Below are 27,909 nucleotides of genomic sequence, written 5' to 3'. Positions count from 1 at the left end.
ATTTTGTTCCAGGCTTGTTTCTGAATCTAAAGTATAGCAAACATTTTCACTCTGCTTCTGTGTATCCTACAGTTCAAGATGAATAGTTGTGAAGTATATCTGTGAAATGGGCTGCTCTGCTTACCTTAATGTTTTGCTGAAAAATAACAGCCAAAAAGAATACCTTGTTGCACAGTGTCTGGGCTGCTACTTAAACAGCTCCAACCAATAGCCATTCTGGTCAGTTGAATTCTAATGTAGATGATTATTCTGCTGCATCAGCAAGGAGTGTATTTAGGCCTGGAAAAAAAATCTCCAAAAAAGATCAAAAGTTTAGGTACCTGGTGAGGACCCTTTGGATTAAAGATGGATTCCAGAGCATGTGAAACCAGGAGGCAGAATCCAGCAGTTTTAGCAGGTGGAACCTACCATAAAAGCACCTAACATAAACAGCTGAGGTCACTCTCTCTCTCTCTCTCTCTCTCTTGTGTGCGCGCGCTTTTTGGCAACTGGCCCCAGTTACTAAGCCTAGGTGAGAAGCATGTCTAGAATCACATTACAACATTGACTTCAGTTTTAATTTACCAAGCCATCTCATAAGATCGCAAGTAATAAGATCAGGCTGACTGCATTGGTGGAGTTAGAAATATTCTTCCAAATAATTAGTCCGCTAAAGGGCTTTTTTTTGGGGGGGTGAGCTCTTCTTCCTTTTCAGAATCAAAGAACTGCAAGACAGGAGAAGGAGTTGGGGGTGGGAGTCTCCATCAATCTCCTTCTATAGTGACCGTCTTTAATAAATAGAATCCATTCCATTCCTCGCTTGTATATGTCAGTTCATTGAAATGTGTAGGAACATTAAACTGCCTACTGATGAGCATTCAAACTGAGGAAGAAAGTTCATCCTCAAGTAGTTGATTTATGAAGATATTGAACACTGGGCGTCTGGGCCATGATTGACATCTCTTCCATCAGCTCCATCATCCTTTCACTATCTGTTCATTTATATGCCTGTTTCCCACCTCTGTCTTTCAGATATGGAATGTGCGGACGTGCCTTTGCTAACTCCAAGCAGCAAAGAAATGATGTCTCAAGCATTAAAAGCCACATTCAGTGGCTTCACAAAAGAGCAGCAACGACTGGGAATCCCCAAAGGTAGGGCTCAGTAAAACAAATTGCTACAAATTTGGCAGTTTCATTGAATGTGTTCTAGCATCCCTTCTTGATCATTCAATTGTGCCAAGCATTTACAGATCAATTTCAAAATCTCTTTGCAGCAACCCCAATGAATAGTATTTGTAACATGGCTGCTACATATCAGCATCTACATTATGAGGAGCAAACATCTTAGAGGAGCAAAAAGGTGTAAATGGTGCAGATATATAGGACTGTCACTGCGTAAAGAAATCTTAAAAAATTAATTGTATGAATTTTAGTCCATTAATTGAGGCATCAATTAAATTTATTTATTTATTTTATTATTTGATTTATATCCCACCCTTCCTCCCAGCAGGAGCCCAGGGCGGCACGCAAAAGCGCTAAAAACACTTTAAAACACATAACACCATAAAAACATACCTTAAAATACAATAAAAACAAAACAACTTTAAAAACATTTTTTTAAAAAGCTTTTAAAACATCTTTAAAAAAGGGTTAAAAACATATTGTTTAAAATAATAATAATAAAAAACATATTAAAAGCAATTCCAAGACAGACACAGATTGGGATAGGTCTCAGCTTGAAAGGCTTGTTGAAAGAGGAAAGTCTTCAAAAGGCTCCGAAAAGATAGCAGAGATGGCGCCTGCCTAATATTTAAGGGGAGGGAATTCCACAGGGTAGATGCCAACACACTAACGGTCCGTTTCCTATGTTGTGCAGAACGGACCTCCTGATAAGGTGGTATCTGCAGGAGGCCCTTACCTGCAGAGCGCAGTGATCGACCGGGTATATAAGGGGTAAGACGGTCTTTCAGGTGTCCTGGTCCCAAGCTGTATATGACTTTGTACACCAAAACTAGAACCTTGAACTTGGCCCGGTAGCAAATGGGCAGCCAGTGCAATTCTTTCAGCAGTGGGGTGACATGCTGGCGATACCCTGCCCCAGTGAGCAGTCTCACCGCCTCATTTTGCACCAGCTGCAGCTTCCAGACCAACCTCAAAGGCAGCCCCACATAGAGTGCATAAATCTGCATATGAGGGAAACAACAATTTTCCAGTGAGGTGACCACACACCTGAAATTCCTATGAGATACCTGGTAGCTCAGGATAGATTATTATTATTATTATTGTTATTGTTGTTGTTGTTGTTGTTATTATTATTAAGACAGACAACCAGACAGACAGACAGACAGACCTGAACATATCAAAATCATGCTCCACAGTTAAAATCCACATCAAACAATCCACAGCACCTAGTAAAAATAAAAATGCAAAGTACAGAAGAGAAAAATAATCTGCTAAAGTCCTGGGTGAAAAGATGAGTTTTAAACTGGTGGCGAAAACTCATAAGGGTCGCTGCAGATCTTACCTGAAAGAGGAGGGAGTGCCATAGTCAAGGCATACATGTTTTGAGAACTTGCTGCTATCTCATAGTCGGTAGTAGCGGTGCTCACAGTAGTAAGAACATTTAGGGTACTGCTTGTTCATATGGACTTGTAGCCAGCTTTATCCTGAAGGTGCAACTAATAATAAATTCTTCAAAATGCACAACAGTTTAAATGAGTAATAGATGTTATCCACCAAACTCTGTTTCACCACATCACCAAAAGTAAAAAGGAACTCTGAAAAGGTATTGAGAACTTTGGAAAATTTCCTAGGAGGGGAAGCTCTGTGGATGTTGAGCAGTTACCAAGAAAGCCATTTCATATCCTCCCCCCCCCCCGATTGTATGTGCCTTTTGTTTCTGAATAGGATGCATCATCTGCATTGTTAAGGGGGTTGAATATAAAGAGTAAATGGATTAATGTAAGAATTGTGTCGATGGTCTGGCCAGCATTCTGTTTCAGCTGTGGGCAGGCAAATACTATAGGAGAGCTGACAAAGAGGGGGAAATGGCCACCACTGATGGTCGCCCCCAGAATCTGGTGAACAATACGGACTCTGAACAAAGTTCTATTCCAAATTAATGTGGCTGACAGCTGCTAAATAGACCTGCTCTTTGAACTCACGTGACTGCCATACACATTTAGGTGTACAGTAATGTGTATTGTGTGAGGGGGGGCTCCCTCCTGTTGTGAATGTTGTTGGATATGAGAGCATTTATTTGCAGGTGATGAGAAACCTAGATGGCCCTAAAATTTAGTTTAGCATGGTACCTTCATGGCCTTTAATCTAGCCTTGTCCAATGTGGTATTATAGCCATACATTAGATGGTGCGCAGAATGATTGCTTTTAAATTACTCTATATTGTGGCTTATTTGTGCAGATCCTCAGCAATGGACAGAGACCCACGTAAGGGACTGGGTGATGTGGGCAGTGAATGAATTCAGCCTGAAGGACGTGGACTTCCATAAGTTCTGTATGAATGGAGCTGCTCTCTGTGCTCTAGGCAAAGACTGCTTTCTTGAACTGGCACCAGATTTTGTAGGAGACATCCTTTGGGAACATCTGGAGATCCTGCAGAAAGGTAATGCTATGCTATGCTGCAACAAGAGCACTGCCTTATCAGTTTTGGCTCCCCGCTCGTGGAATGCTCTTCCCAGTGAGGTCTGCCTGGTGCCACTGTTAATGTCCCCTCAGTGCCAGATAAAAATCTGTCTCTTCTCCCAGGCATTTGGGGGTTATTTTATTTATTTATTAAAGTTATATCCCATCCTTCCTCCCAGTAGGAGCCCAGGATGGCTTATGATCAGTGCTGATAAATTATGATAAATATTCTGCTGTCCATTGTTAGTTGTTTTCTGCTACTGAAGTTTTGCTGGGTCTGTTTATGGGTCATTGTAATGGTTTTACTGTCATTTCATTTTTATGCCATCTTTTTGGCTCTTAAGTCGCTTAGAGACTTTTTTTGTAGAGATCAAGTCAAATAAAGAATAATAAAGGCAAACACACATACATCTGGAACATTTGGCTCAGGACCAGGGTGGACAACTATGCTATAGTGTGAGATTCTCTGGATTTCCAAGGCTCTGGCCTCTGCACCACATTGGTTTGCCTGGCAGTGTTCCCTTCTGTTCTTAGCTCAAAGGAGTAGAGTGACAAAAGCCCCAAGGAATAAATTGAAGGAGCCAGAAAGCCTCTGGAAAACAGAACACTGTTCAGTTGACTTACAGCATTGACTATCAAATAGGATAGGGCATGCTAATTGTATCCCGGACTGAATTGTTTTGGAAGGAGTGGCTTGGTACATGGTCCAATCAAGACACACCTGAAGGGCACAGCTTGTCCTCTCCTAGGAAATGTCTTTGCTTTCTTAAGGAGGATGTATTTGGTTTTTAGGAACATAGGAAACTGCTTTATGGTTGGCCTATCAAGCTCAGTATTGTCTATACTGACTGGTAGTGGCTCTCCAGGCTTTCAGACAGGGATTCTTCACAGAACTACCTGCAAATATTCTGCATGCAGCGCATGTGCTTAGCTGTTGAGGTACGTGCCTTCCCCACTGTCTAGCTGAAGTTCGCTGCATGCAGTCTCTTTAAAGAGCTTTTCTGTAGCTTTTCAGTCAATGGGCTGAGACAATCTGTTCAGAGTAGAAGCTGCATGGGAGCAGAACAACTGTGCTGCAAGAGCCTTACGTCTGACGTTTGAAAGTTCCTTAATGGACTGTCTCTAACTTGTGGGACAAGACTAGCCCTGCCATTAGGCAGAGTGATGCCAGCAGATGCTGAAGGACAGCAGCACTCACTCCCCGGCTGAATCTCCTTATATCTCCTGTATATGCCACACAGCCTGATAGGGGGCCCTAAACTTGCCTGCTGCTTCAGTTGCAATGGAAGATGCTAATTCATCACTAGGGTTGAATTAAATATTTAGCTGCCAGTCCAGTCACCTTCTGTACATGGAATGGGGTGGGGTGCCATTTTGTCCTTTGCCACAGGCTGCAAAATGTAATGGGTTGGCCCCAGTGGTGGCTGGTGATTATTGGGGCAGGGAAACCACCTGTAGCAAGAGCCAGTGAGAGGCGGAGCCAACTCATCCTAGTTTTGCTACAATGCTTCTCCCTGCTGAGTTCTACAAGAGCAACACTGAGGGTGCAGCTGACAGGCAGTTCTACCCTTCTGGACTGATTGTAAATAAAAAAATAGGCAAGTGGGGACCTGCTAAGGGCAGACTGAAGTTGGTGAGGCAGTGCCCAATGCCCCCGAATGGACCAGCCTCTACTGGTTGGCCCTGCTATGGGATTCCCCAACATATGTACAGAATGTCACCATTCTTCTCTTTCCCAAATAACAGGGATGTTTTGTGTTCAGTGCAACCAGAAGGACCCATATGGAGCGCATGTGCTGCATAAGAAGTCCTGAATGTTGAGTATTCATTGCTGCAAAGCCGTGAAAGTTTTGGTGTGTCAGATAGTAGCATTAATGTGTCCTTTTACAAAAAGGGATAGGAGGGCTTCAGCTATTCCTGGATCTTGTTGGGCAAGCTTTGAGAGAAACAGAGGCACATTCATGGCTGAACAATGCAAACAGGCAAAATGAAACCAATTGTAAACAGAGCATGCCCACTAAGATGTTTGCAAACCATTTTGGAAACTTCTGCGATAGGTGGAGACAGGTGCTTATTATGCTGTTTTGGGTGGCATGAGAGGGAGTGGGCAGTTTTGTTCCTTCCACAAAAGCCACTGAGAAACGTAGACTCTGTTACCTCTACCTGTGGCTTTCTGAAGGTAAACATGCTTGATTGTAGGATCTGCAGCCTCTCTTCTTATTTGATGGCAGTTAGGGATGGAGGAGAAATTTGAGTCAGTTCACATTTAAAGCCGAATCTATTAAATTCACACTTTCTGAAACAATATGAGAACCAAAACACAGCCATCATTCAAATTTGCACTTATCCTAATTTTGTGATGAAATTCTCCAACCAAACAACTTTTCCAAATATGCATATATTTGGAAAAAGTGTGCACAAAAGTGAATATATTAGTGAAAATAACATGCAAAAATGTATTACATTAGGAGAAAAAGCTTGCAGAAATATATATATATTAGTCAAGACTGCATACAAAAATGTGTTTATTAGAACTCTTAAGCTGCTGACAAATTTTTATGAGGTTTTTTTTTTTAAAAAATGCAGATTGCTACAGAAATGTGGAGAACTGAATTTAAGATTTTAAAAATCAAATCAATCAATCAAATTTTATTATGTGGTCACAGACCCAATATACAAATTGATTAGATAAACATTCTATAAAACATATAGGTTATGCAATAAAATATAAATAACGTTATAGCTTTAAAATGAAGCATTAGTATTTAAAAGGATTTTAAAAATAAGAATCAGAGAATTGAAATCCTTCCATCCCTAGTGACAGCACAGATTTCTAGTTGTTTCCAATTTTTTTCTTTGGTAGTTTGAGTAGCAACAAAAATGTATATCCAGAGCACTGAAACTGGGATTTCTGTGAACACCTGAAAATTACATGCCATGGTTCCACCTGTGCTGTTCCTTCACAGCCAATGGCAGAGATAATTTGCTATGGGACAAGTTGTTTACAATGGCATCTCCATGGGACTGTAACATGCATGTTGGACATCAGCTGGAAATTTACAGAGGCTAAGGACACTCAGGGGAAGAGCTGTTCCTCAGTGGTAGAGCACAAGCTTTGCATGCAGGAAGCTTCAAGTTTGGTCCCTGGTGTGTCCAGGTAGGACTGGAAGACCCCTGTCTGAAACGCTAGTCAGCTGCTGCCAGTCAGTGCTGACAATACTGAGCTAGTTGGACCAATGATCTGACTCAGGATATGGCAGCTTCCTATCATTTATCCATTAAATGCAACATGTAAATGTGAAGCCTTCATCCCTAAAATGGAAGGCCAGGTGTGAAACCTTTCCGTGATTTTGGTGCTGTGTTATACAGGAATCAGTGCCCTAACTCAGGCCTACACCGCTAAAGGCCCTCCAACATTTCACAGATGTCTCTATTTTCCACACATCTAGTTTCATACCAATCAGCACGTATAGTTTCACACCAATGATTACTGTCCAACTCCCCCCATCATTATAATTTGCTCTGCAATAGCACTTTCTGCACTTTTTTAAAAAGCCTCCACTGTCAGAGGCAGTATGCTTCTGAATACCAGTTGCTGGAAATGGCATGTGGGGAGAGTGTGGTTGTGCTTGTGTCCTGCTTGGAGGCTTCCCAAGAGGATGCTGGACTAGATGGGCCAGTGGCCCGATCCAGCAGGCTCCTCTTACGTTCTTATATGCAGGGGGTGGGGGGCGGTCACGACATTGTTTTTTTAAAAAATACATTTTATTTCTTCTTTGCCATACAAATATCAGAACAATATAAAACAATACATAACACACAACCAAAGAAAGATAAAAAGGAGCATTATTCACAGTGTTGCATATAAAGAATTCATTTTTCTGTTAATAGCCCTTGTTTAATAATTGTTCTCTTTTCCACTTTGAGTTTTCCTGTATAGTCTTTTTAGACTGGTCCATGTGCACTCACTCACTCACTCACTCACTCACTCACATAACCCCGTATACAATAAAGACTTGACCAAGACACTCAAAATTTTTCTACTACATTTCTTAAATTCTTTCTTATTTGTCTTTTTTCTTTTTTAAAAAATCAACTTCTTAAGTGTATAAATCAAAAACTTCACAACAATTTAAATGCCTGTTACAATGTACTGACATATAGCTTATACAATCAAAACATATATACATAAATAAATTAAAAAAGGAAGAAAAAAATAAAACAAAGTTTTAAAATTATAATAATAAAAATAAGAAATCAATCAATAAAAAAGAGATGGAGACACTGACATTGTTGTGCTGCAGTCTTGCTATCAGCAGTCTGAAATGAGTTTGTCCAGCCTATGAAATGCTGAGCTGTTTGTGATGTGTTACCTGTGTGTCTGTATTCACATGCATGTGAGTTATAGTGCAATCCTGTATCTTGGAAGCAAGTTCTATGAGTTTAATGGGACTTCCTTCCAGGTAAGTGTGAATGGAATTGCAGCTGTAGAGAAAAGTTGTGCCCACTTGCCTGGCAGAGATGTAGCTTCTAGAGTTCCTGGGAAGCTTTGAACTCTGAATTAACAACAACTCTTAAGGGCCCAGATAGATAGATAGATAGATAGATAGATAGATAGATAGATAGATAGATAGATAGATAGATAGATAGATAGATAGATAGATAGATAATAAACAGACTTCCCCCCCCCCAAGACCCAAAAATGAGAGGGAAAATAGTGAGTGATTTAGTAAGGACATGTTGCAGAGAGCAGGCAATTAGTAAATAGGCACATACAGAGTATAGGGACTTACCAGGTTCAATGCAGCCCATTAGCTATATATGATGGGCTTGATAAACCTTCTGTTTTTGTTGGCTTCCTGGAACTTTGAAGCTGAGGTTGGCTGGGGTTTGTGTGTGTGTGTCATGGACCTGGTTGGCTAACATGCATGGATATTGAGCTGCATTGGCTGTGAGGCCTGTCCTCAGTGATGCTATCAGAATAGGACTTTGGGCAGATGTCCATGGCCTGACTTAACAGAATGGTCACAAGGGCCTTGAACGGCAGCAGGGCTGGCTTATCACATTTTGAAGTAGGCAAAGCAGTACTCATTACCATGTAAAGCAGGGGTAGCCAACACGGTGCCTTTCAGTTGGACTACAATTCCCATCAGTCCCAGCAACATAGCCAATGGGCCAGGGGTGATGGGAGCTGTAGTCCAGGTGATGGGCACCGCACTGGCTACCTATAGATCAGACCCACCGCCGTCACTTGTAAGACCATTAAGTCCAGAGTCTAAATGACATGACTGCATCGCTTCCTGCCCTAACTATAGGCCCATTGGGATTGTCCGACTGCATGGGCATTTTGTTAAGACGATGATGATGCTTCCTGAGTTTAAAGGGAAGGTCATTTTTATTCTGCAGTGCTGTGGCCTTTCACTCCTGTATTACCTCATGTATTGGCCAGTTACAACTGGCAAGAAGAACAAAAGAAAAACAACAACCAGGGAATGGCTGCAACTCTTGTTTATTTCTGCTGAGTCCAGACAGGAGCCCGCCTGAGATAATGTGCGTTCACAGTACCTAATTTTGGCCTCCCTCCTGGGGAGTGAAGAAGGGGAAAAACTGCCTAAACAAAGCCAAGTCTTGTGTGAACTGAGGATCCACAGCCTTTGTGTCCTTTCCCCTCCTCATGAGGTCTGCCAAGGCACAGGATGGATGACCACAGGGAAGGGTGGGACCAGGTTGCAGTGGTCAGCTTTCCCCTGGGTTTGCAGTCAAACGGAGGGCAGTGCTGACTGTTGGGAAGTGGGGCTTATTTTAGAAGGGGGGGGAATAAAGGTTGAATATGCCGAAATATATGAAGTCTCAGCCTACTGCCATTTTTATCCCTGCTGTATAGCCTGTGGTAGGTGAATCACCTCTTGAATGCAAGATTGTGCAACTGCTGGTAGTGTGGGAGGTCTGACTAGGGTGGCACATGGCATATCTGTCCTAGCATGACTCAGTTTATCTCGATAAGATTGGACCAAGTAGATCTCAGTACTTGGACAATTTAAGCAGATCCCAACAGATGAAGCAGATCTCAGAGGATGAATGTTAAGAATCTTTATGATGGGATTAGAACATGGATGCTTAGTTCTAAGTAGAAATTTTGAATGTTTAACGTGGGGGCTTGACTATAGAATCTAAATGTGTTTGGCTCATGTCTGTGGACTGTAGTGTTGGGTTTGAGCGTGAGAAATTCATGATGCAAGTCTATGCATATTTGCTCAGGAATAAACCCACTGTGATTAACAAGACTTGTTCCCTTATAGGGATGAACAAATTTGTCCATTTCAGCTTCTCTCAGTTTCCAATTTTTCTGATTTTAAGCTCAGTTCTTCACATTTCTATGTCCATTTGCATTTTCTTTATGTTCACATGAACATTTTAGTGTGAATTTGTCCTACACGTGTATGTAGGCAATTTTGCCTAATATACACCTGCTTGCAAAGCAATTTTCTAAAATACAATGCATTTATGTATGTTATTTTCATTAAAATATGCATTTTAAAGCACACTTTCCCCTAGTATATGCTTTTTGCATGCATTACTTGGCTGGAGAACTGCATTTCTACATAGGAAGTAGAATGTGAATTGTATGTGGATTGTCATGTATTGTTATTAATTTGATTTAAGTACAGTATACGATACCATTCTGAAAAAAAAATACAAATGTAATCAAAGCTAAGCCAATGGAAGCTAAACGCCTTGCATAGTCTTGCATGTCTTGTCATTATCACCCTCGTGTATATTCCTCAATGTGCAATGTCTCTATATTTCATGCTTTTCCAGCAAAACAAGCATTAATATGCCGTCATCATATATATAGTTCTACAGTAGTATTTTTCTTTTCATTGTGTTTCCTAGTACTGCTCCATAAGAAGCATGTCATGTTTGAAGTAATCTTTAGTCATAAGCAGGGCTGTGGAGTCGGTACGCCAAACCTTCGACTCCGACTCCAACTCCGACTCCTCTATTTTTCTACTGTCCGACTCCAACTCCTCTATTTTTCTACTGTCCGACTCCGACTCCATTCAAAATTGCTTCTTGTCAATTAAAATTTATTTGGAAGTAGGAGTCGGTACATTTCTACTGACTCCGACTCCAACTCCACCCAAAATTGCTCCTAACTCTGACTCTACGACTCCGGCTCCACAGCCCTGGTCATAAGTATCACTTGTGTGAGAAATATAAGTGATACTGGCTCTGGCTAATGTACCTTACTGGATTGTTCTGAGGATAAATCAGGAAAAATGGAAAAGCATCACACCCACAGCATACATTTAATGTACATTTATACCACTTTTAACCGTTGTGGCTTCCCCCCAAGAATCCTGGGAACTGTAGCTTATCCCTCACAGAGCGATAATTCCTAGCACTCTTAAGAAATGTCGGTTCCCAAGCTATGTGCTTTAAATGCATGGTGTGGATGTGACCAAAATCTTTCTTTTCAAAGCTTGTGTTTTGGTTAAGTCAAGATGGGGCAGCTGGTATCCTGTGCTGGGAATGAGGGGGCTGGCTGTGATCTGTAATATGGCTTTATCATTTGTTGCATCTTGTTTTTCTTAAGAAAACATTTAATGATTTATATATGTATTTTAATTGTGTAATTATGCTTTACTGTTTTGCTGTGACTTATTAATTATAAGCTGCTATGATCCTGCAAAAGCAGCATAGAGATTGTTTAAATACATAAAATGAATATTACTACTGCTGCTACTTAATTGGCATATTCCCTTTCGTTTTCTCCCCTTTGTACAGAAGAGATGAAGCCATATCCAGCTAATGGAGTGAATGCGGCCTACCCAGAATCCCGCTATACATCAGACTACTTCATTAGTAAGTCTAATTTGTTTTGTTTTCCCTTTTAGTACAGCAAGCAGATTTGAATGCTGGAAGTTTGAGAGGGGAAATAAACCATTTCAACTTGTAGGCAGCATGTTAGAAGCTAAGGGACTGTGTCATCTGTCCATTGGGAACGAATGTTCAAATGTGAACTTGGGTCTCTCGAGACCTTGGGCTATTTTCAGAGGAGGAACCATTGCTCAGTGACAGAGCACATTCTCTGCATGCGATAAGTCCCAGGTTCAATCCCTGGTGTCACCAGTTGACAGGATCAAGTGATGGGGAATGCGTCTTTCTGCCTGAGACCCTGAAGAGCTGCTGCCAGTCTAGGCTAGACAGACAAATGGACTGACCTGGTATAGGGTCCCCAAGTTCCATCTTGAAGCTTCATCTCGCATTAAGGGGAGCTATACTCATGTGCCCAGAAATGTATGAAGCTATATTGTAGCGCATTGGAGGCTTTTGATTCATAGGGTCGCCATACATCGTGATCGACTTGAAGGCACATAACAACAGCCACATATTGTAGAGCAGGGACGAGGAACCTGTGGCCCTCCAGATGCCATCAGCCCGAGGCAGCACAACCAATGATGGTGATTCATTTGTTTTCTCTCTATGTTCCTAGAGTAGACCACAACAGTTTAAAACGCATTAAAATCAGTTTAAAGTAAATTGCATTATGGGAGTAGTAGTGGTTAAGGTGTTGGACTATGACCTGGGAGACCAGGGTTCGAATCCCCACATAGCCATGAAGCTCACTGGGTGACCTTGGGCCAGTCACTGCCTCTCAGCATCATGAAAACCCTATTCATAGGGTTGCCATAAATCGGAATCGACTTGAAGGCAGTACATTTACATTTTTTAGTCCAACTACATTTGGAGGGCCACAGGTTCCCCATCTCTGTTGCAGAGACTAGTATAACAGCAATCCCTCCATGACGCTTTGTGACTGGCTATATGATCTACGACAGAACCATACCCATTAATCATGGGCTTATGAAAATCCTTACTCTTATATGAAAAGGGAACAATAACAATTTTAGGGCTAACATAAAGAAATGTTACTCCTATGGCTTATTTTTGATGATGATGATAAATAATAATAATAATCCAAATAAAATAAACAACACTTTAAAGAAAAAGTATGTAAAAATAACATATGATTTAATAAACTAAATAACCATACTAAAACAATAATTAATATTCAAGAAATAACACGGATGAATCTGTTGTTTTACCAGGTTCACCAATGTTGTTTACTGAATGTTGATATTTTGGTGGTCTTATTATTTATTCAGTGAAATCTACACACATTAACATACGTATAATAATTTTGAAGAAAAGGTCAGCCTTCCCCAACCTGATGCCCTCCAGATGGTTTAGACTAAGGCTACCATCAGCTCCAGCCAGCAGAGTCAGTGGTCAGGGATGATGGGAGTCATAGTCCAAAACAATGGGAGGTCACCAGTTTGGAAAAAGTGTTTCTAGGTGATGCATGTATGTGTGACAACCGGCATTGTGTTTGAAGAGGGATTCACTCCTGTGGAACTGAGTGAGAGAGAAGGGGAGACTTGCTTTTCTAAGATGGTAGCTGCCCTCTGGAGTTTTCATAACTAAGTGTATATAACTTTACATGAACATTTTAAAAAATGTGTTGCCTTATTAGTCAGGGGTGCATTTGCAGTCTATTGAAAATGTTTTTTGGGAGGTTTAGTCCGTTAATCTAACCAATCAGTCAGCAAAATGTTGCAGCCTAAATCATTTTCCTCATGGGATTATTGTATGGATGAAATAAGAACTGTCAAATACTTCTCACAAGCCAATAAATACAACAAGGAAGAATGTGTAGTGGAATGAGACTAATCCAGACTGGCCAGATCTCAGGGACTGAACTGGATATTTCAGGCTTGAATAATTATTGTTTAAAAGTCCTTCTATTATAAACATCTATGAACAAGGGAATACAGCAGAAGACTTGATCCTTTCTGGTTGTGATGGTTTTTCTAGAGACAATGCAGCATTAGACAAGGCACCACCGCAAGAGCAGCCTTCCCTGTGCTAATTGCTGCTTTGCTGCATTTTCATATTTTGTTCATTCCTTTTTTTCCTGTTTGCAGCTTATGGCATTGAGCATGCTCAGTGTGTTCCTCCCTCGGAATTTTCAGAGCCCAGTTTTATCACAGAGTCCTACCAGACCCTCCATCCAATCAGCTCTGAGGAGCTCCTGTCCCTCAAGTATGAGAATGAGTACCCATCACCATCCATCCTTCGTGATCCAGTACAGATGGAATCCTTTCCAGGAGACCTCTTCACAATCAAACAGGAAGTTGTAACACCAGATAACATGTGCATGGGGCGCACTAGCCGAGGTAATGCTTCACGACTCTTAGCACCTTTGAATCTCCCACAGAGCTGTGGATGTGATACACAACCCACACATAGGCAACCCACATATAATAAGGGAGGAGGTTTCTCGGGGAGGAAAGGCCTTCCACACAAGATCTACATCTCTCTTTTTAGAAATTATTTTTATTTTATTTATTTCTTAAACTTATATACCGCCCGACTAGCAATAGCTCTCTGGGCGGTTAACATAAAATACAATAAAATTACAGAATCTGATACAGCAAGCATATAAAAACTACACAATCTACACTTGGACTGTGACTATGTTGGGGATGGATGAATTGGTCCATTTCAGTTTCTCTGTTTCTCATTTTTCTGATCATAAGTTAAGTTCTCCACATTTCCACATCAGTTTGAAATTTTATATATATAACTATATATTTAAAAAGTCCTTGCGAAAATTCATCACCATTTTAATGTGAATTTCTCCTAATATACGTTTGCATGCAGTTTTGCCTCTTATTCACATTTTTACAAAGCAGTTTTCCATAATATAACACCTTTTAATCTTACTTTTGCCAATATATGGGTTTTGTATGCATACTTTACAATATAAATTTTTGTACACATTACTTGACTGGAGAACTGCATTGCAAATTTCAGAGAAGTGCAAATTTCAAAGGATGACTATGTTTCAGTTCACATACTGTTTCGGAACATGCAAATTAAATGCAAATTAAATTGATTTCTTCCCCATCCCTGGTGTATGTTAAAGAGGGGCACCCCTCATCAACAGGACAGAATATTGGTCTGTCAGTGAGAAATCACAGAGTTCCAGCTTTTAACATTTGAGAACAAGTCGGAGTATTGGCTTGTCAAGCCTAGCATTGTCTCCTCTGACTTGACATCAGTTCTCCAAAAATCTAAGACAGAGGTCTGCTGTCCAAGATCCTTTAAACCAGAAGTGGGGAACCTGTGGCCTTCCAGATGTTACTGGTCTCCAACTCTAATCGTTCACAGATAGCATAGACTAGTGGTAGCCAAAATGATGCCCATCATCGCTGACCAATAGCCCTGCTGGCTGGGGTGGATGCGAATTGTAGTCCAACAACATCTGGAGGGTCACAGGTTCTCCATTCCTACTTTAACCAGAGATGCTGGGGACTGAAGTATTTACAACATGCAAAATGTGGGTTCTGTCACTGAGTTATAGACCCTCCCCTTCCTAAAGTTGCATTATCTAGACAGGGTGACACCTAGAACTCAGCCGTCAAGCTACCTTGCACAGGTGATCCGGCCCATACCTGAATTCTTGAGAAAGAGAGAGACAGAGACAGAGAGAGAGCAGTTAAATTATGACATAGCAAACATCTGGACAAATCATACAATTATAGAATTGTAGAGTTGGAAGGGGCTTATAAGGCCAATTGAGTCCAACCCCCTGCTCAAGGCAGGAATCCAAATTAAAACATATCTGACAGGTGGCTGTCTAACTGCCTGTTGAAGGCCTCCAGTGTTGAAGAGCCCACTACTTCCCTAGGTAATTGGTTCCATTGTTGTACTGCTCTAACAGTTAGGAAGTTTTTCCTGATGTTCAGTTGAAATCTGTAACTTGAGCCCATTATTCTGTGTCCTACACTCTGGGATTATTGAGAAGAGATCCTGGCCCTCTGTGAGAACCTTTCAAGTACTTGAAGAGTGCTATCATATCTCCCCTTAGTCTTCTCTTGTCAAGGCTAAACATGCCCAGTTCTTTCAGTCTCTCCTCATAGGGCTTTGTTTCCAGTCCCCTGATCATCCTCGTTGCCCTCCTCTGAACTCGTTCCAATTTGTCTGCGTCCTTCTTAAAGTGTAGTGTCCAGAACTGGACGCAGTACTCAAGATGAGGTCTAACCAGTGCAGAATAGAGGGGGACCAATACTTCATGCAATTTGGAAACTATACTTCAATTAATGCAGCCTAAAATAGCATTTGCCTTTTTTGCAGCCACATCACACTGTTGGCTCATATTTAGCTTGTGATCAACAACAATCCCAAGATCCATCTTGCATGCAGTATTGCTGAGCCAAGTATCCCTCATCTTATATCTGTGCATTTGGTTTCTTTTTCTTAGGTATAGAACTTTGCACTTATCCCTGTCAAATTTCATTCTGTTGTTTTCAGCCCAGTGCTCCAGCCTATCAAGATCCCTTTGAATTTTGTTTCTGTCTTCCAAGGTATTAGCTATCTCTCCCAATTTGGTATCATCTGCAAATCTGATAAGTGTTCCCTGCACCTCCTCATCCAGGTCATTAATAAAAATGTTGAAGAGCATTGGGCCTGGGACCGAGCCCTGCAGTACCCCACTCATTACCTCTCCCCAGTTGGAGAAGGAACCATTGATAAGCACCCTTTGAATGTGACTCTGTAGCCACCTATGGATCCACCTGATAGTTGTTCCATCCAGCCCACATTTAGCTAGCTTGCTAATCAGAACATCATAGAATCATAGAATCATAGAGTTGGAAGGGGCCTTGTAGGCCATCGAGTCCAACCCCCTGCTCACAGCAGGAAATCCACAGCTAGAGCATCTCCCGCATTGGGCTGTTTGTCAAAAGCTTTGCTGAAACTGAGATATATTATGTCCACAGCATTCCCACAGTCTACCAAGGAGGTTATCCAATTAAAAAATGAGATAAGATTAGTCTGGCAGGATTTGTTCTTGATAAATCCATGTTGGCTTCTAGTAATCACTTCATTGTTTTCAAGGTGCTTACAGATTTGACCCCTTTATAATCTGCTCCAGAATTTTCCCAGGGACCGATGTCAGGCTGACTGGTCTGTAATAACCAGGTTCCTTCTTTTTGCCCTTTTTGAAGATAGAGACAGTGTTAGCCCACCTCCAGTCATCCGGCATTTTACCCATCCTGCACGATTAAGCAAAGATAATAGACAGTGGTTCTGAGAGTTCTTCAGCCAGTTCCTCAATACTCTAGGATGCAGTTCATTGGGCCCTGGTGATTTGAACTTGTTCAAAGTGATTTGATATTCTTTGATCATTTGTCTGTCAATCTCAAATTGCAATCCTGCCCCTTCAACTCCATATTTCCCAGGATGGTCAGAGGGCCTCTTTTGAGAGAAGACTGAACCAAAGCAGGAATTGAGCACTTCTGCCTTTTCTTTGTCATCTGTTATCGTTCTGCCATCATCACTGAGTAGCTGTACCACCATTTCCTTTCTCTATCTTTTACTATGGATGTACCTGAAGAAAGCTTTTTTGTTGCCCGTTCAGATCCCTCCCCTCTGCCCTTAATATTTACTATCTAGGTCTTTGCTGCCAGGATTTCTGCCAATGGAAACTTCCCTTAAGAGATCTTACACAATCCCAGCAGCTGTTTTCAGCTGGCTTTAGAAATTAATGAACTTGAATGATCCTATTACACTCTAAGGTTGTCAGTAAAGAAGAAATGGTTGAGCAATGGCCAGGTCTGAAGAATTCTGGAGAATGTTGTGCAAGTCTCTCTTTTTTTAAAAAAAAAAATCTGTTTTGAACCTGTTAAGTTATATAGGGACTCAACTCTTTGACTGGTATAAAAAGTCATAAATCTGGACAGAGAGGTCCCAGTTGATAGACCTGGCATCTGATGAAGTTACCCCTAGTAAGAGAACATCATTCTGATGCTTGCTGTGCCACAGGTAACACAGGTACATGGGAAGCTGCCTTTCACTGAGTCAGACCATTGGCCCATTTTGTTCGGTATTACCTACACTGACTGCCAGAAGCTCTCCATGTTTTCAGGCACAAGTCTTTCCCAGCCCTATATGGAGATGCTGGAGATTGAACAGGGGATCTTCTACTTGCAAGGCAGGTGCTCCGCCACTGAGTTATGGCCTTTCCCCTAACGTATGGCTCTGGGCATGCAGTTCAAGTTTGAGAACATGATAATGAAATGTAACATGGCCAGCAAATCATCATGCCCAAATTTAAAATCAGCTGGGTATTGTTATGGAGGTTGTGAGTGTATGTCGGGTTTTGAGGAGTTTATTGTTAAATAGCAAAATTTAGCAGTTTGATTTTATTGGCTGATTAAATTGGCTGCTGCTGTTTGTTTTTTTTGCTTTCCATTTGCTGCATTTTGTTTTAAATTTGCTACATTAGTTTGTGTGCTGCATTTATTTATTTATTTATTTTATTGGACTTTTCTTCTTCTTACTCCTCTGTATTCTTACCGATCTACCTTTTGGCAGCCCCAGATTGCTCCTGCCGGGCTGACCCAACCCAGGCCAATCTGGGGTTGTCTTAGTCTGCTGAAGCCAGATCCCCCAGAATCAGGCCAATTCAGTTCAGGATCTGGGCTTCCTCTGAATCTGGTGCACAGCCCTAGCCTATACCCTGTGATTTGTTCCCATAGCCATCCCTGTTAGCTACATAGATGAGCACATGTTCAGCATAGGCTAAACCCTTGGGTACATGGAGCCTGCAGGGACAATATATATTTCTTTTTCTTTTTTAACTTGAAAATGAATTCCTCAATGGTCACATTCAAATAAAAGTGATAACTCCTATTGAACTGGGTCCTCCTGATGAGTTTGTGCAAACCTTTGTGACTTGTAGATCATTTCCTCTGCCTGAACTTGCCCTGCATCAACATCACGAGCCATGTGGACAAACTTGGCTTTGCTACCTCTGCATACAGAGGAGACTGAATGCACCAGAACAGGGCTTGCGTTCCCTTCTGTTAGTCTTCCTTATCAGCATCAAAGGGTGGATTAACTAAAGCAGGTTCCTTGTTTTACATTGAAGAACTCCCTTAACCTAGGGACTTCTTTAATCTACATGGAAGCTTCACCCCCCACTGGTTCTATGTGAGCCTTGTTTTCTTCTCATCCCCTAGGTAAACTTGGGGGCCAAGATTCCTTTGAGAGCATAGAGAGCTATGACAGCTGTGACCGCCTGACACAGTCCTGGAGCAGTCAGTCATCTTTCCAGAGTCTTCAGCGTGTGCCTTCTTATGACAGCTTTGACTCCGAGGACTACCCAGTTGCCTTGCCCAACCACAAGCCCAAAGGCACCTTTAAGGACTATGTTCGAGACAGGGCAGACATGAACAAGGACAAACCTGTCATTCCTGCTGCAGCCCTGGCTGGTTACACAGGTAAGGCCCTGGAAGAAATCTGGCATGTTATGCTGAATTCATTACTATAAAATTTATCATTACATAACACCATCAGTAAGGTTTAGCATGGTTTCAATAGTGCTTTCAAGTGTACAAAGCGCTTCATATACTTTACATCAGTAATCCTTCCAAACAGTCTTGTAAAGTAGGCCACTATTATTTTCCCCGTATTGCAATGATGGGTGAGGCTTGGAGAGAGAGATTTGCCTTAAGCTACCAAGTGAATTCATGGCGCAAGTGAGATTTGAACTTGGGGAAGGGCCATTCCTCACTGAAATAGTATCTGCTTTGTATGCAGAAGGTCCCGTTTTAATCTCTGGCACTATCGGAGATGGCTGGGAATGCCCCCGTCTGAAACCCAGAAGAGTCTCTGCCAGTCACTGATGGCAGTCTGAGACAGATGGACCAATGGTCTGACTTGGTACAAGGCAGCTTCCTATGTTGAACTAGAGCAGGGTTGGCTAACCTACGGCTCTCATCATCTCTAATTATTGGCTATGCTGGCTGTGGCTGATGGGAGATGGAGTCCAGCCATATCTTTAGGGCCACAAGTTATCCTGAGCCTTTGTGGCTCATGTTTTTAAGTCCATGGATATACTCTACCAGAGGTAGGACAAATGTGCATGCAGATAACTGAGTAACGTGCACACATAACACATGAAAATGAATTGAAACCCTATGACTCAGATTGGGGCACATTTTGAAATCACTGAATTAAAACCCTTTTCAGGTTTGAAATAGATCATATATAACTTGTTCTTTCAGACTCCAGTTTGAAAGTGATGCTGCAAATCCAGATATGCACACATTTGAATTTGAATGAGGTGCATGAAAGCACCCTATTTTATTTCAGCTAAAAAGAGAATCTAATCATTTACAAGCATCCATAAAGTGGCAAAAGCCTGAGGCATCTGAAATTCTCACTTTGAAGATGGGACTAGAGGCTTTTCATCTGTCTTTTCACTTGATGGCATTGTTGCTTACCTCACACATTTATGTTGGCCCACTATATCAGAGGCGAGCAAACTTCAGGTTGCAGGATCTATTGTGTTGCTTTTTTTTAACTAGAACCCCAAGGTCCACCAGCTGGAGCCAGGCGCAAAATTGTGGCTTAGAACAGGGTGCCTCTGAGTTTGTTTTCATTACTAGAGACAGGAGCTCAGAGTCCTGTCTAGGGATAGGAGAACTGGTCAGTTTTGGTTTCTCCCAGTTTCTCATTTTTCCAGTTTTAAGTTTATTTCTTCGTATTTCCACATAGCAGTTTTTAAAAAAGCCCTCATGAGAATTCATCAGCATTGTAGTGCGAATCCAATCCAGTGGCCATGCTGGCTGGGGCTGATGGGAGTTGTAGTTCAAAAGAGTAACTTTTCCAAGCTCTGCTCCCAATATACACATTTTTGCATGTAATCTTGTTGCCTAATATATATATATTTGCAAAGTAATTTTTCCTGATGTAATGCATTTTTGTATATTGCTTTCACTATTTTATGCATTTTATGCATAGTTTATCTTAGTATATGCATGACTTTACACATTTGGTTGGAGAACTGCACTGCAAAATTTGGAGAAGCGCAATTCTGAAGGATTTTGGTTTGCATATTGTTTCAGAAAGTGTGAATTAGGCAGATTTGCTATAAATGGAAACTTAATTTAACTTCTACCCCATCCCTAATCTTGTCACACACAAATCCTTTCCTGGTTATCTCCCAGAGCTTTCTTCCATCTCAGCACCTTAGTTTAAGTTTCGGAGTGGGGGAACCTTGTTGTTGTTATTGTGAAACAATTGGGAGCTGGAATCCTTGCTGATTCACTGCCCATCACTTAGAGCTACCAGTAGATCCCAATCTCTCTTTTCCTTACCCCTGCACTAAATCATTTGCCCATGCATGAAAACATGCTGCTAAAAAGAAAAAAGAAAAAAAAGGAGCAGTTTGGTTTGTTGGCTAAGCGTTAGACTTTGACTAAAGGAGATCCAGCAGTGCTCGGAAATGAAGCTTCCTCTGCCATTCTGGGCCTCTTACTCTTTCTCAGCTTAGCCTACTTCACAAGGTGTGGGATATTACTTGCAAGGTGAAGCAAAGAGACAAGGGGACATAGCTGTAGAGTACTCTGTCCCTTTTGTTCTTGCTGACACCCACATTCCATCTTCCCTTTTTGAGCAGGGGGTTGGACTCAATGGCCTTATAGGCCCCTTCCAACTCTGCACTTCTATGATTGTCCATCCAGGGTCAGAATATGGCCCAATGTGAATATTACACTCTGTGTCAGAAGTCAGGAACCTTTTATCTCTTGAGGGCTGCATTCCATTGGGGGCAACCTTCTGGGGACTGCATGCTGACAGTGGGTGGGGATGAAACCCGCAGTGAGTGGAGCCAAAACTGGAAGTGGGCAGGGCTGCCTCCTTTCTCTTTCTCTCCCTCTTCCCCCCTGCCTACTAGACTCTTGGGGGAGGGACCAGTCACCATAGCCAAAGGTGTTTATTAACCATTTTCAGAAGGCTACTGAAATTAGGCTGAGGGCCACAGGTGGCTTTGGGTTGCAGGTGCCTACTGGAGCTCTGTGTACCATACATGATTTAGGTGCATGTGGTCCCAAGTCTTACTCCCATTTTTTTTAACTTTCGGCAAAAGTACTGTCTGAGCAGGCCCAATGTGTTAAAGAATATCATGACCATCTCTCATGGATTTTTCTGCATTGGCAGCAAACACTGCCTAAGTGAGTCAGGAGGGACGATAGAAAAGATCTGCATTTTTGTCAAGCGCTCGTGTGTGATTCTGTCTTTCCGCTTGCATACCATCTCCTGGGGCTGGTCATGTGTGTGTATGTTTGGGGGATGGGAGAGAACTTTAGGAGCTGTACACAAACGGAAGTGGTTAGATGCTCTAGCTTCAAGCTATGAAGATTGTTTTCTGTTTTTGGAGGCAGTAAAAGCAGGCAAAGGTCAGAAAGGGTCGTGGTATGGAGACTGGTTCCCTTCAGCAGTGGGAGTAAGGTGATAGGAACCAAGGGAGAGGAAATCTTGAAATGTTGCAAACTGCTGGAGACTTCAGGAAACAGCAGGATATAAATTCACATCCAGCTGATGTTGGATGGATGGATTGCCTTCAAGTCATTTCTGACTTATGGGCGACCCTATGAATCGGGTTTTCACGGTAACTGGTATTCAGAGGGGGTTTACCATTGCCTTCCTCTGAGGCTGAGAGGCAGTGACTGGCCCAAGGTCACCCAGTGAGCTTCATGACTGTGTGGGGATTCAAACCCTGGTCTCCCAGGTCGTAGTCCAACACCTTAACCACTACACCACACTGGCTTTCGCCAGCAGATGTTAGCATATACTATACTATACTATACTATACTATACTATACTATACTATACTATACTATACTATACTATACTATACTATACTATACTATACTATACTATAGATATGGAGTGGGGAAATTTTTCATTTCCTGCGGGGGCACATGCCAGTGGTGGGCAGGGACAGATGCCTGAGTGGACAAGCAATGGATGTGACTCTTACCTTTGTATAGCAGGCTAGTTTCTACACATACCCCTGTCTGTCCTCCATCCAGGAGTAATAAGTGGAAATGATTATAATATTGGATTGTCTTACAGGACTGTTGTAAAAATGACCAAGATTCTGTATGTGAAGCGCTCTGAAAACATGAAACTTGCTATAGAAATGCTAATATATGGAGATCCTCTAGCGTAAAGATGAATTAAAAATGCACGGTTTGGTATCTCTGCAAATAAACCACTGGGAAATAGAATAAATGGCACCCAGGTTGTGCTGATCTTGCTTTGTTGATGGCTTGACTGGCAGTTAAGTTATTTTTTTTTATCACCAAAGATGCACAGCCTTTTGATGGTATCTGCCTCCTAGCTGAGAAGGTGATGAGTTTTGGCGGAAGCCCCACTTGGCTTTTTGATGTCGTCTTGGCTTGGTGGTGAACAGGCAGCTTTTTTGAGCTCCGTTATCTGCCCCCCACATCTTGACCTAAATTTCACAAGTTGCCCTGGCTGCTCAGAAATGTTGCTGCAGATTTCTTTCTTTTTTTCCCTTTACTTCCGAAGCGAAAATGTTAACTGCACAAGAATTCACAAAAAGCTTCATGGCTCCTGACAAATTTTCCACACTCAGGTGGTCTCAGATGGCTGAAAAGCACTAATCTGATTACTGTTTGTGCTGGTTTAGAGAAATTGAGGTGGGAAGAGAGGTGAAAATATCATTGTTCAACTGTAGCTGTTAATTCAGTGCTGCCTAGCCATATCGAAGTAGGCCAGGGTTGGTATCAAAGGTGTGGGTTATGTTTACAGGGCAGGCCCTACCATGGGGCAGAGTGAGGTGGCCATTTCAGGCAGTAGATGCCACAATTCCCAGAGTTCCTTGGGAAGAGGGATTGATTTTTAAATCACCCTGGGAATTGCAGCTCTGTGAGGGGGATGAGGGTCTCCTAACAACTCTCAGAACCCTTAACAAACTACAGTTCCAGGGGGAAGCCATGACTATTTAAAATGGTATAATAGTGCTTTGAATGTGTACTGCAGATGAGGCCCAAGTCTAGTTTAAGACAAATAACTATCAGAAAGCAGACCAGGAGCATTGGTGTTGCACACAGGTCACCTGATCATAGTCTTATTTCCCCACTATGGTGAGATGTATTTCTAAATCTGCATCTATACATATAAATCAGCATATGCAAGTGGTATGCAAATCTGTGTCCTCTTTTGTCTTTTCTTTTTGATGTTGCATAACTGTCCACTGTAGTTCTGTTATGTACAGATAAGGAACACCTAGCAGAAGACAAAGAGTTAAAGGGCAAAGCGTACCATGATCACTGTCATACATGCTTCTAGAAGCATGTGAGTACTGGCCCACTAGATCAGAACAAACGGCCCATTTATTCCAGAAATCTTTTCCCAATAGCGATCAAGCAGATCATGCTAGAAGCTCACAAGTTGAGATTCCAGCAACCATCTCCAAACATGAGTTCAGAAATAAACTCTGGGAGCTCATAAAAGACCCCATTGGAAAGCTGAGCTTTATAAGCCCTGGGATTCCTCTACATCTTGAGCTAAAATCCAGGATGGAGAAAAAAATTCAGGTTCCCTTCCATCTGTATCAGCCAACCCTCATGGTCCCCCCACAAGTTCCCCCTACCAGCCCCTACACACCGACACACCTCCTTTCATTTGGAAGCAAGTGGAGGCCGGAACAGCAATAGGGGTGCATGGGGAAGGATACGAAGTTTTTCCCCTCCCTCCTCCACGGTCCCTTAGGCTGGGGGCCCTGATGTGCTGGCACAAGTTAATAGCACCACCCTTTTGCCTGAGTGGACCCGCTGTTAATTCACAAACAGATTCTAGGGCTTTACTATAGTTTTTGGAAAGGCATTATTTTTATTGTGCATTCATTATCGTTTGTGCTCATGATGTTTTTAAGGTAGTTATATGTGATTCCACATTCAATTACTGTTTGCACCTGCAAATATGGGGGTAGATACACTGTTTTGCTTCCAGTCAGTGCATGACCTGTAGCATCCTACTGAAATCCTGTAAATGTTTATACTGCAAATGTTTTTTTTGGGGGGGGAGGGAATTGTCCCATTTTTATTGCAAGAGTGCCCCTCCAGATGGCAAGATCACAGTTCACAAACTCAAGCTGCATTAAATTTCCCAGGAATCTGAGAGCATCATTTACCTTTTCAGCTATTTTGTCTGAATATACAATGCACACAATTCCTTTTCAAATTATAGGTGGGATTACCATTACTCATACACTGCAAAGAACTATGTGCATTATAAGCAATGATTACAGTTCCTACATGAAGTGGTCTTTTAAGTTGAAGGAGAAAGCCAAAACACAGGCCCTCGAGTTGCTTCAGTAACTCAAGTTCCACCTGCTAGACACTTGCAAATTAGAACAAAATTAGCACTTCACATTCATGGTTGGCCAGTGTTGCATTTTTTTTAGGGCTGTAGTTTACTGTCCTGCCCCTTGGGTAAGAAATTTGTAACAAAATAATACTGTCAATTGCACAAATTGTAACAAAATAGTACTGTCAATTGCACAATTCCAGTATAAGTATTTTTGTGATAACAGCTACAATAATTACATGAGGGTGAGATCTACCAATCCCCCTCCCCAAAATTTGGTATAACCTCCAAAACCTCCAAAAAGCCATCTAGGTAGGTCTAGAAGGACCTTCTTGCTTTCCCTTCAAATTGTAAGGTGGGTGCTTTTGAGTCATCTTGGTTTCATATCGTTGAATCTGATCACCCCCAGATTGTAAACAGACGTAAATACAGTTGGGCATCATCTCCGTTGGGGGACATCCACATGGAAGTCTGAGGTGCTTTTGGTGCGCTGGTTCCTCTTATGTTCCTACTGCTTCTTGCTACAGACAGGGGATAAGCAATTGCCAGATGTGTCATTTGCATACTGCCCAGCTTCAAAAGAGATGAAAATCTAAGTTCCTGCTTGTGAAACTCTGCATATCCATTTTCATGCTTCTGGTTGGGTGTGCTAAAATGACAGCCCAGAAAGCTTTCATGTCAATGTGGCCTTAGGGGAGAAGAGGTTCTTTCAACAAACAGAAGATCTGAGTCCATGGAAATAGGTGATCAGGGTCGCATATCCTGACCTTGCACACTGCACATCCAAAGGTCCTGTGTGTATGGAGCCTATTAATGTAGGCCCCAATGAGTGCTGTTGTGCTGTCAGGTGTGCATGCAAAGGATCTTGGCAAATGGGACCTTCAAAGATGTCCCCCTCCACATTACTTTGTACCTAGAATACCTGAACAGAGCTTTAAAAAGGGGAAGGAGATTGTATCCAATAGCAAGAAAGGGAGAGACTGGATGAGCAAATATTTACTTGCTAATAACATGATCATTTCCCATGGATGAGAAATTGCTTCCAACTGACCAGATACAGTAGCATTTTTCAATTATGAAAAAGGTTCTTTTTCTCTTCTTTCCAACCAGATTCCAGATGTGCAACCCATTATTAATATATAGGTAAGTTTAGATAGGCAGGAGATTCTGGGTTGTATCCAGTACTAGTCCTGCTCAGAGTAGACCTATCAAACTAATGGACATGACTAACTTAGAATACAGCCCTAATTTATGTATTTATTTCTGCATCATAGCTTCACACAGCCTGGCCAATCCTCCTCCTTACAGGCAGTTTAACATGTGACATTGATGTTGCTCACTATTCCCTCGTATTTTGTCACACTAAAACCACAATCTATATCGTGTGAAGAAAACGTGGGCTGCTACTCTAATTTTTACAACTGCATGTTTCGCAAGTGAGTGTCATTGGAAGCGTGAAAAAAACATGTTGAGACCCAATAAAAACCTCAAGCAAGCAAACTTCTCCTAAACCAGATGTAGAGAACAGCCACATTTTAGGTATGAAAATATCTGCTAGAGTTTGAAGCTGTCTGTACAGTTTGGTTGAGACTGTTGCATCCTGATGCATCTTGCAATTATAGAATGACTATGGTTGCCAATCTTTTGGTGTGTGGGGGTTGTATTCAACTAAGTTCTACTCAGAGTAGAACCATTGAAATAAAGGAACCTGCATTAGTCATGCCCACTAAATTCAGCGAGTCTACTTTAAGTAGAACTAGCGTTGGATACAATCCTGAGTTTTTTAAAAATACTACCTCCTGAGCAGCCAGGGCAGAATTTGACAGGTCAGAGGTGTTGATTGGAAGAATCTGATAGATAATGCACAGAGCATGGAAAAATTGGGTGCATCATTGTTGAAGCTTGGTGGAATCTAGAGCTGATGGCCTTTCCTTAAACCCCAGTACTAGTTACATGATGGAACATAGTTCTCTTGGTCAGACCATATAATTGTCAGTAGAACTGATGCCCTAGGACCCATGTAATGTACTTGTGGAAGCACATGCAAATAAAATAGGGACACACACGTGACATCCTTATTCTCATGCCTGAAGTCACTGCCCAGACTCCACCCTAACCCATTACACATGTCCAAAGTCTCTACTGGTGTATTTTATTCATTTATTCAGCAATGGTCCATCGTACAGTAATTTTTAAAAGCCCATACACATTAAATACATTGTGTAACTGCAGTGAAAAAGGTTCTTTACCCCTTCTTTCAAGCCACTCATGTGCAATTCATTATTAAAATATAGGTAAGTTAGATAGGCATTAGACAAAACACAAATGTCTGCCAACATGCTGTTGTAGTTTAAAATATTCTACAGAAGCTGTAGGCAATGGCAAACCGAGGTCCCTTTGGGGTTCAGTGCGCATGCCATTAGAGTCGAGATGCATCTCTTCTAAGATGCTGGGGAGAGATTTGATCCTTCGAGAATGACACAATCATAAACTACAAATTTTTAACAAGGCATTCCCAAAAGGCAAAAATAGGACCAGTGTTTTACCAGGGGCAAGCAATGCTAAACAGGGGCTCTCCATAGTAAAGAGGGACAATGGGAGCATCTGGAATTGGTGTCTATGCATGTGCGTTTGCTACACACGCTTACACCCAGAGGGACTTTCCCCTTGAACAGGGTTCCCACTGTAGTCACAGTTTCATAATCCACAAGTCATATTTTCCTGGTGATGCTAGAGAATTCCTACTGTGTGACTATCCCCAACGGCTGCTGTTGAAGGGCTCTCTTCACTGCTCTGGAGCTGAGACAAGGGCATTCATTGTGGATTGCATTTAGCATGTGAGCCCCCTCTGACTGTCTCTATTCTTAGTATGCGCTCCCTCTCCAGGACAAAGGTCAGCAGACTGCAGTCAAGGGGCAAGCCCGGAACTCTCTCCCTCTTCCTTGTGGGTGGGGGTGGCGCCTTTTCTTGTAGGCCTTCCCTGTGTAACTGAACGGGCTTGAGGGGCTGAGGCGGCAAGTCTCCAGATTTGTT

General features: G+C 41.9%; 1 protein-coding gene across 5 annotated transcripts in view; it reads left to right on the top strand.

The window, feature by feature from the left end:
- ETS1 (ETS proto-oncogene 1, transcription factor) overlaps positions 1-27,909 on the top strand; it is a 156,177-nt gene that overhangs the window by 109,256 nt on the left and 19,012 nt on the right. For 4 of the 5 annotated variants that reach the window (XM_061592503.1, XM_061592505.1, XM_061592507.1 and 1 more), the window contains 5 exons: positions 1,012-1,131; positions 3,401-3,601; positions 11,410-11,487; positions 13,611-13,862; positions 18,714-18,974. In XM_061592503.1, the coding sequence (XP_061448487.1) occupies positions 1,012-1,131; positions 3,401-3,601; positions 11,410-11,487; positions 13,611-13,862; positions 18,714-18,974 (912 nt within the window). The remainder of the gene's footprint in view (positions 1-1,011; positions 1,132-3,400; positions 3,602-11,409; positions 11,488-13,610; positions 13,863-18,713; positions 18,975-27,909) is intronic. The other variant, XM_061592506.1, reaches the window with a different exon arrangement.

This window comes from Rhineura floridana, chromosome 12, assembly GCF_030035675.1.
Source record: "Rhineura floridana isolate rRhiFlo1 chromosome 12, rRhiFlo1.hap2, whole genome shotgun sequence".
Taxonomy (NCBI): Eukaryota; Metazoa; Chordata; class Lepidosauria; order Squamata; family Rhineuridae; genus Rhineura; species Rhineura floridana.
The sequence above is the reverse complement of the archived record's forward strand: the minus strand, read 5'-3'. Positions and strand labels throughout refer to the sequence as shown.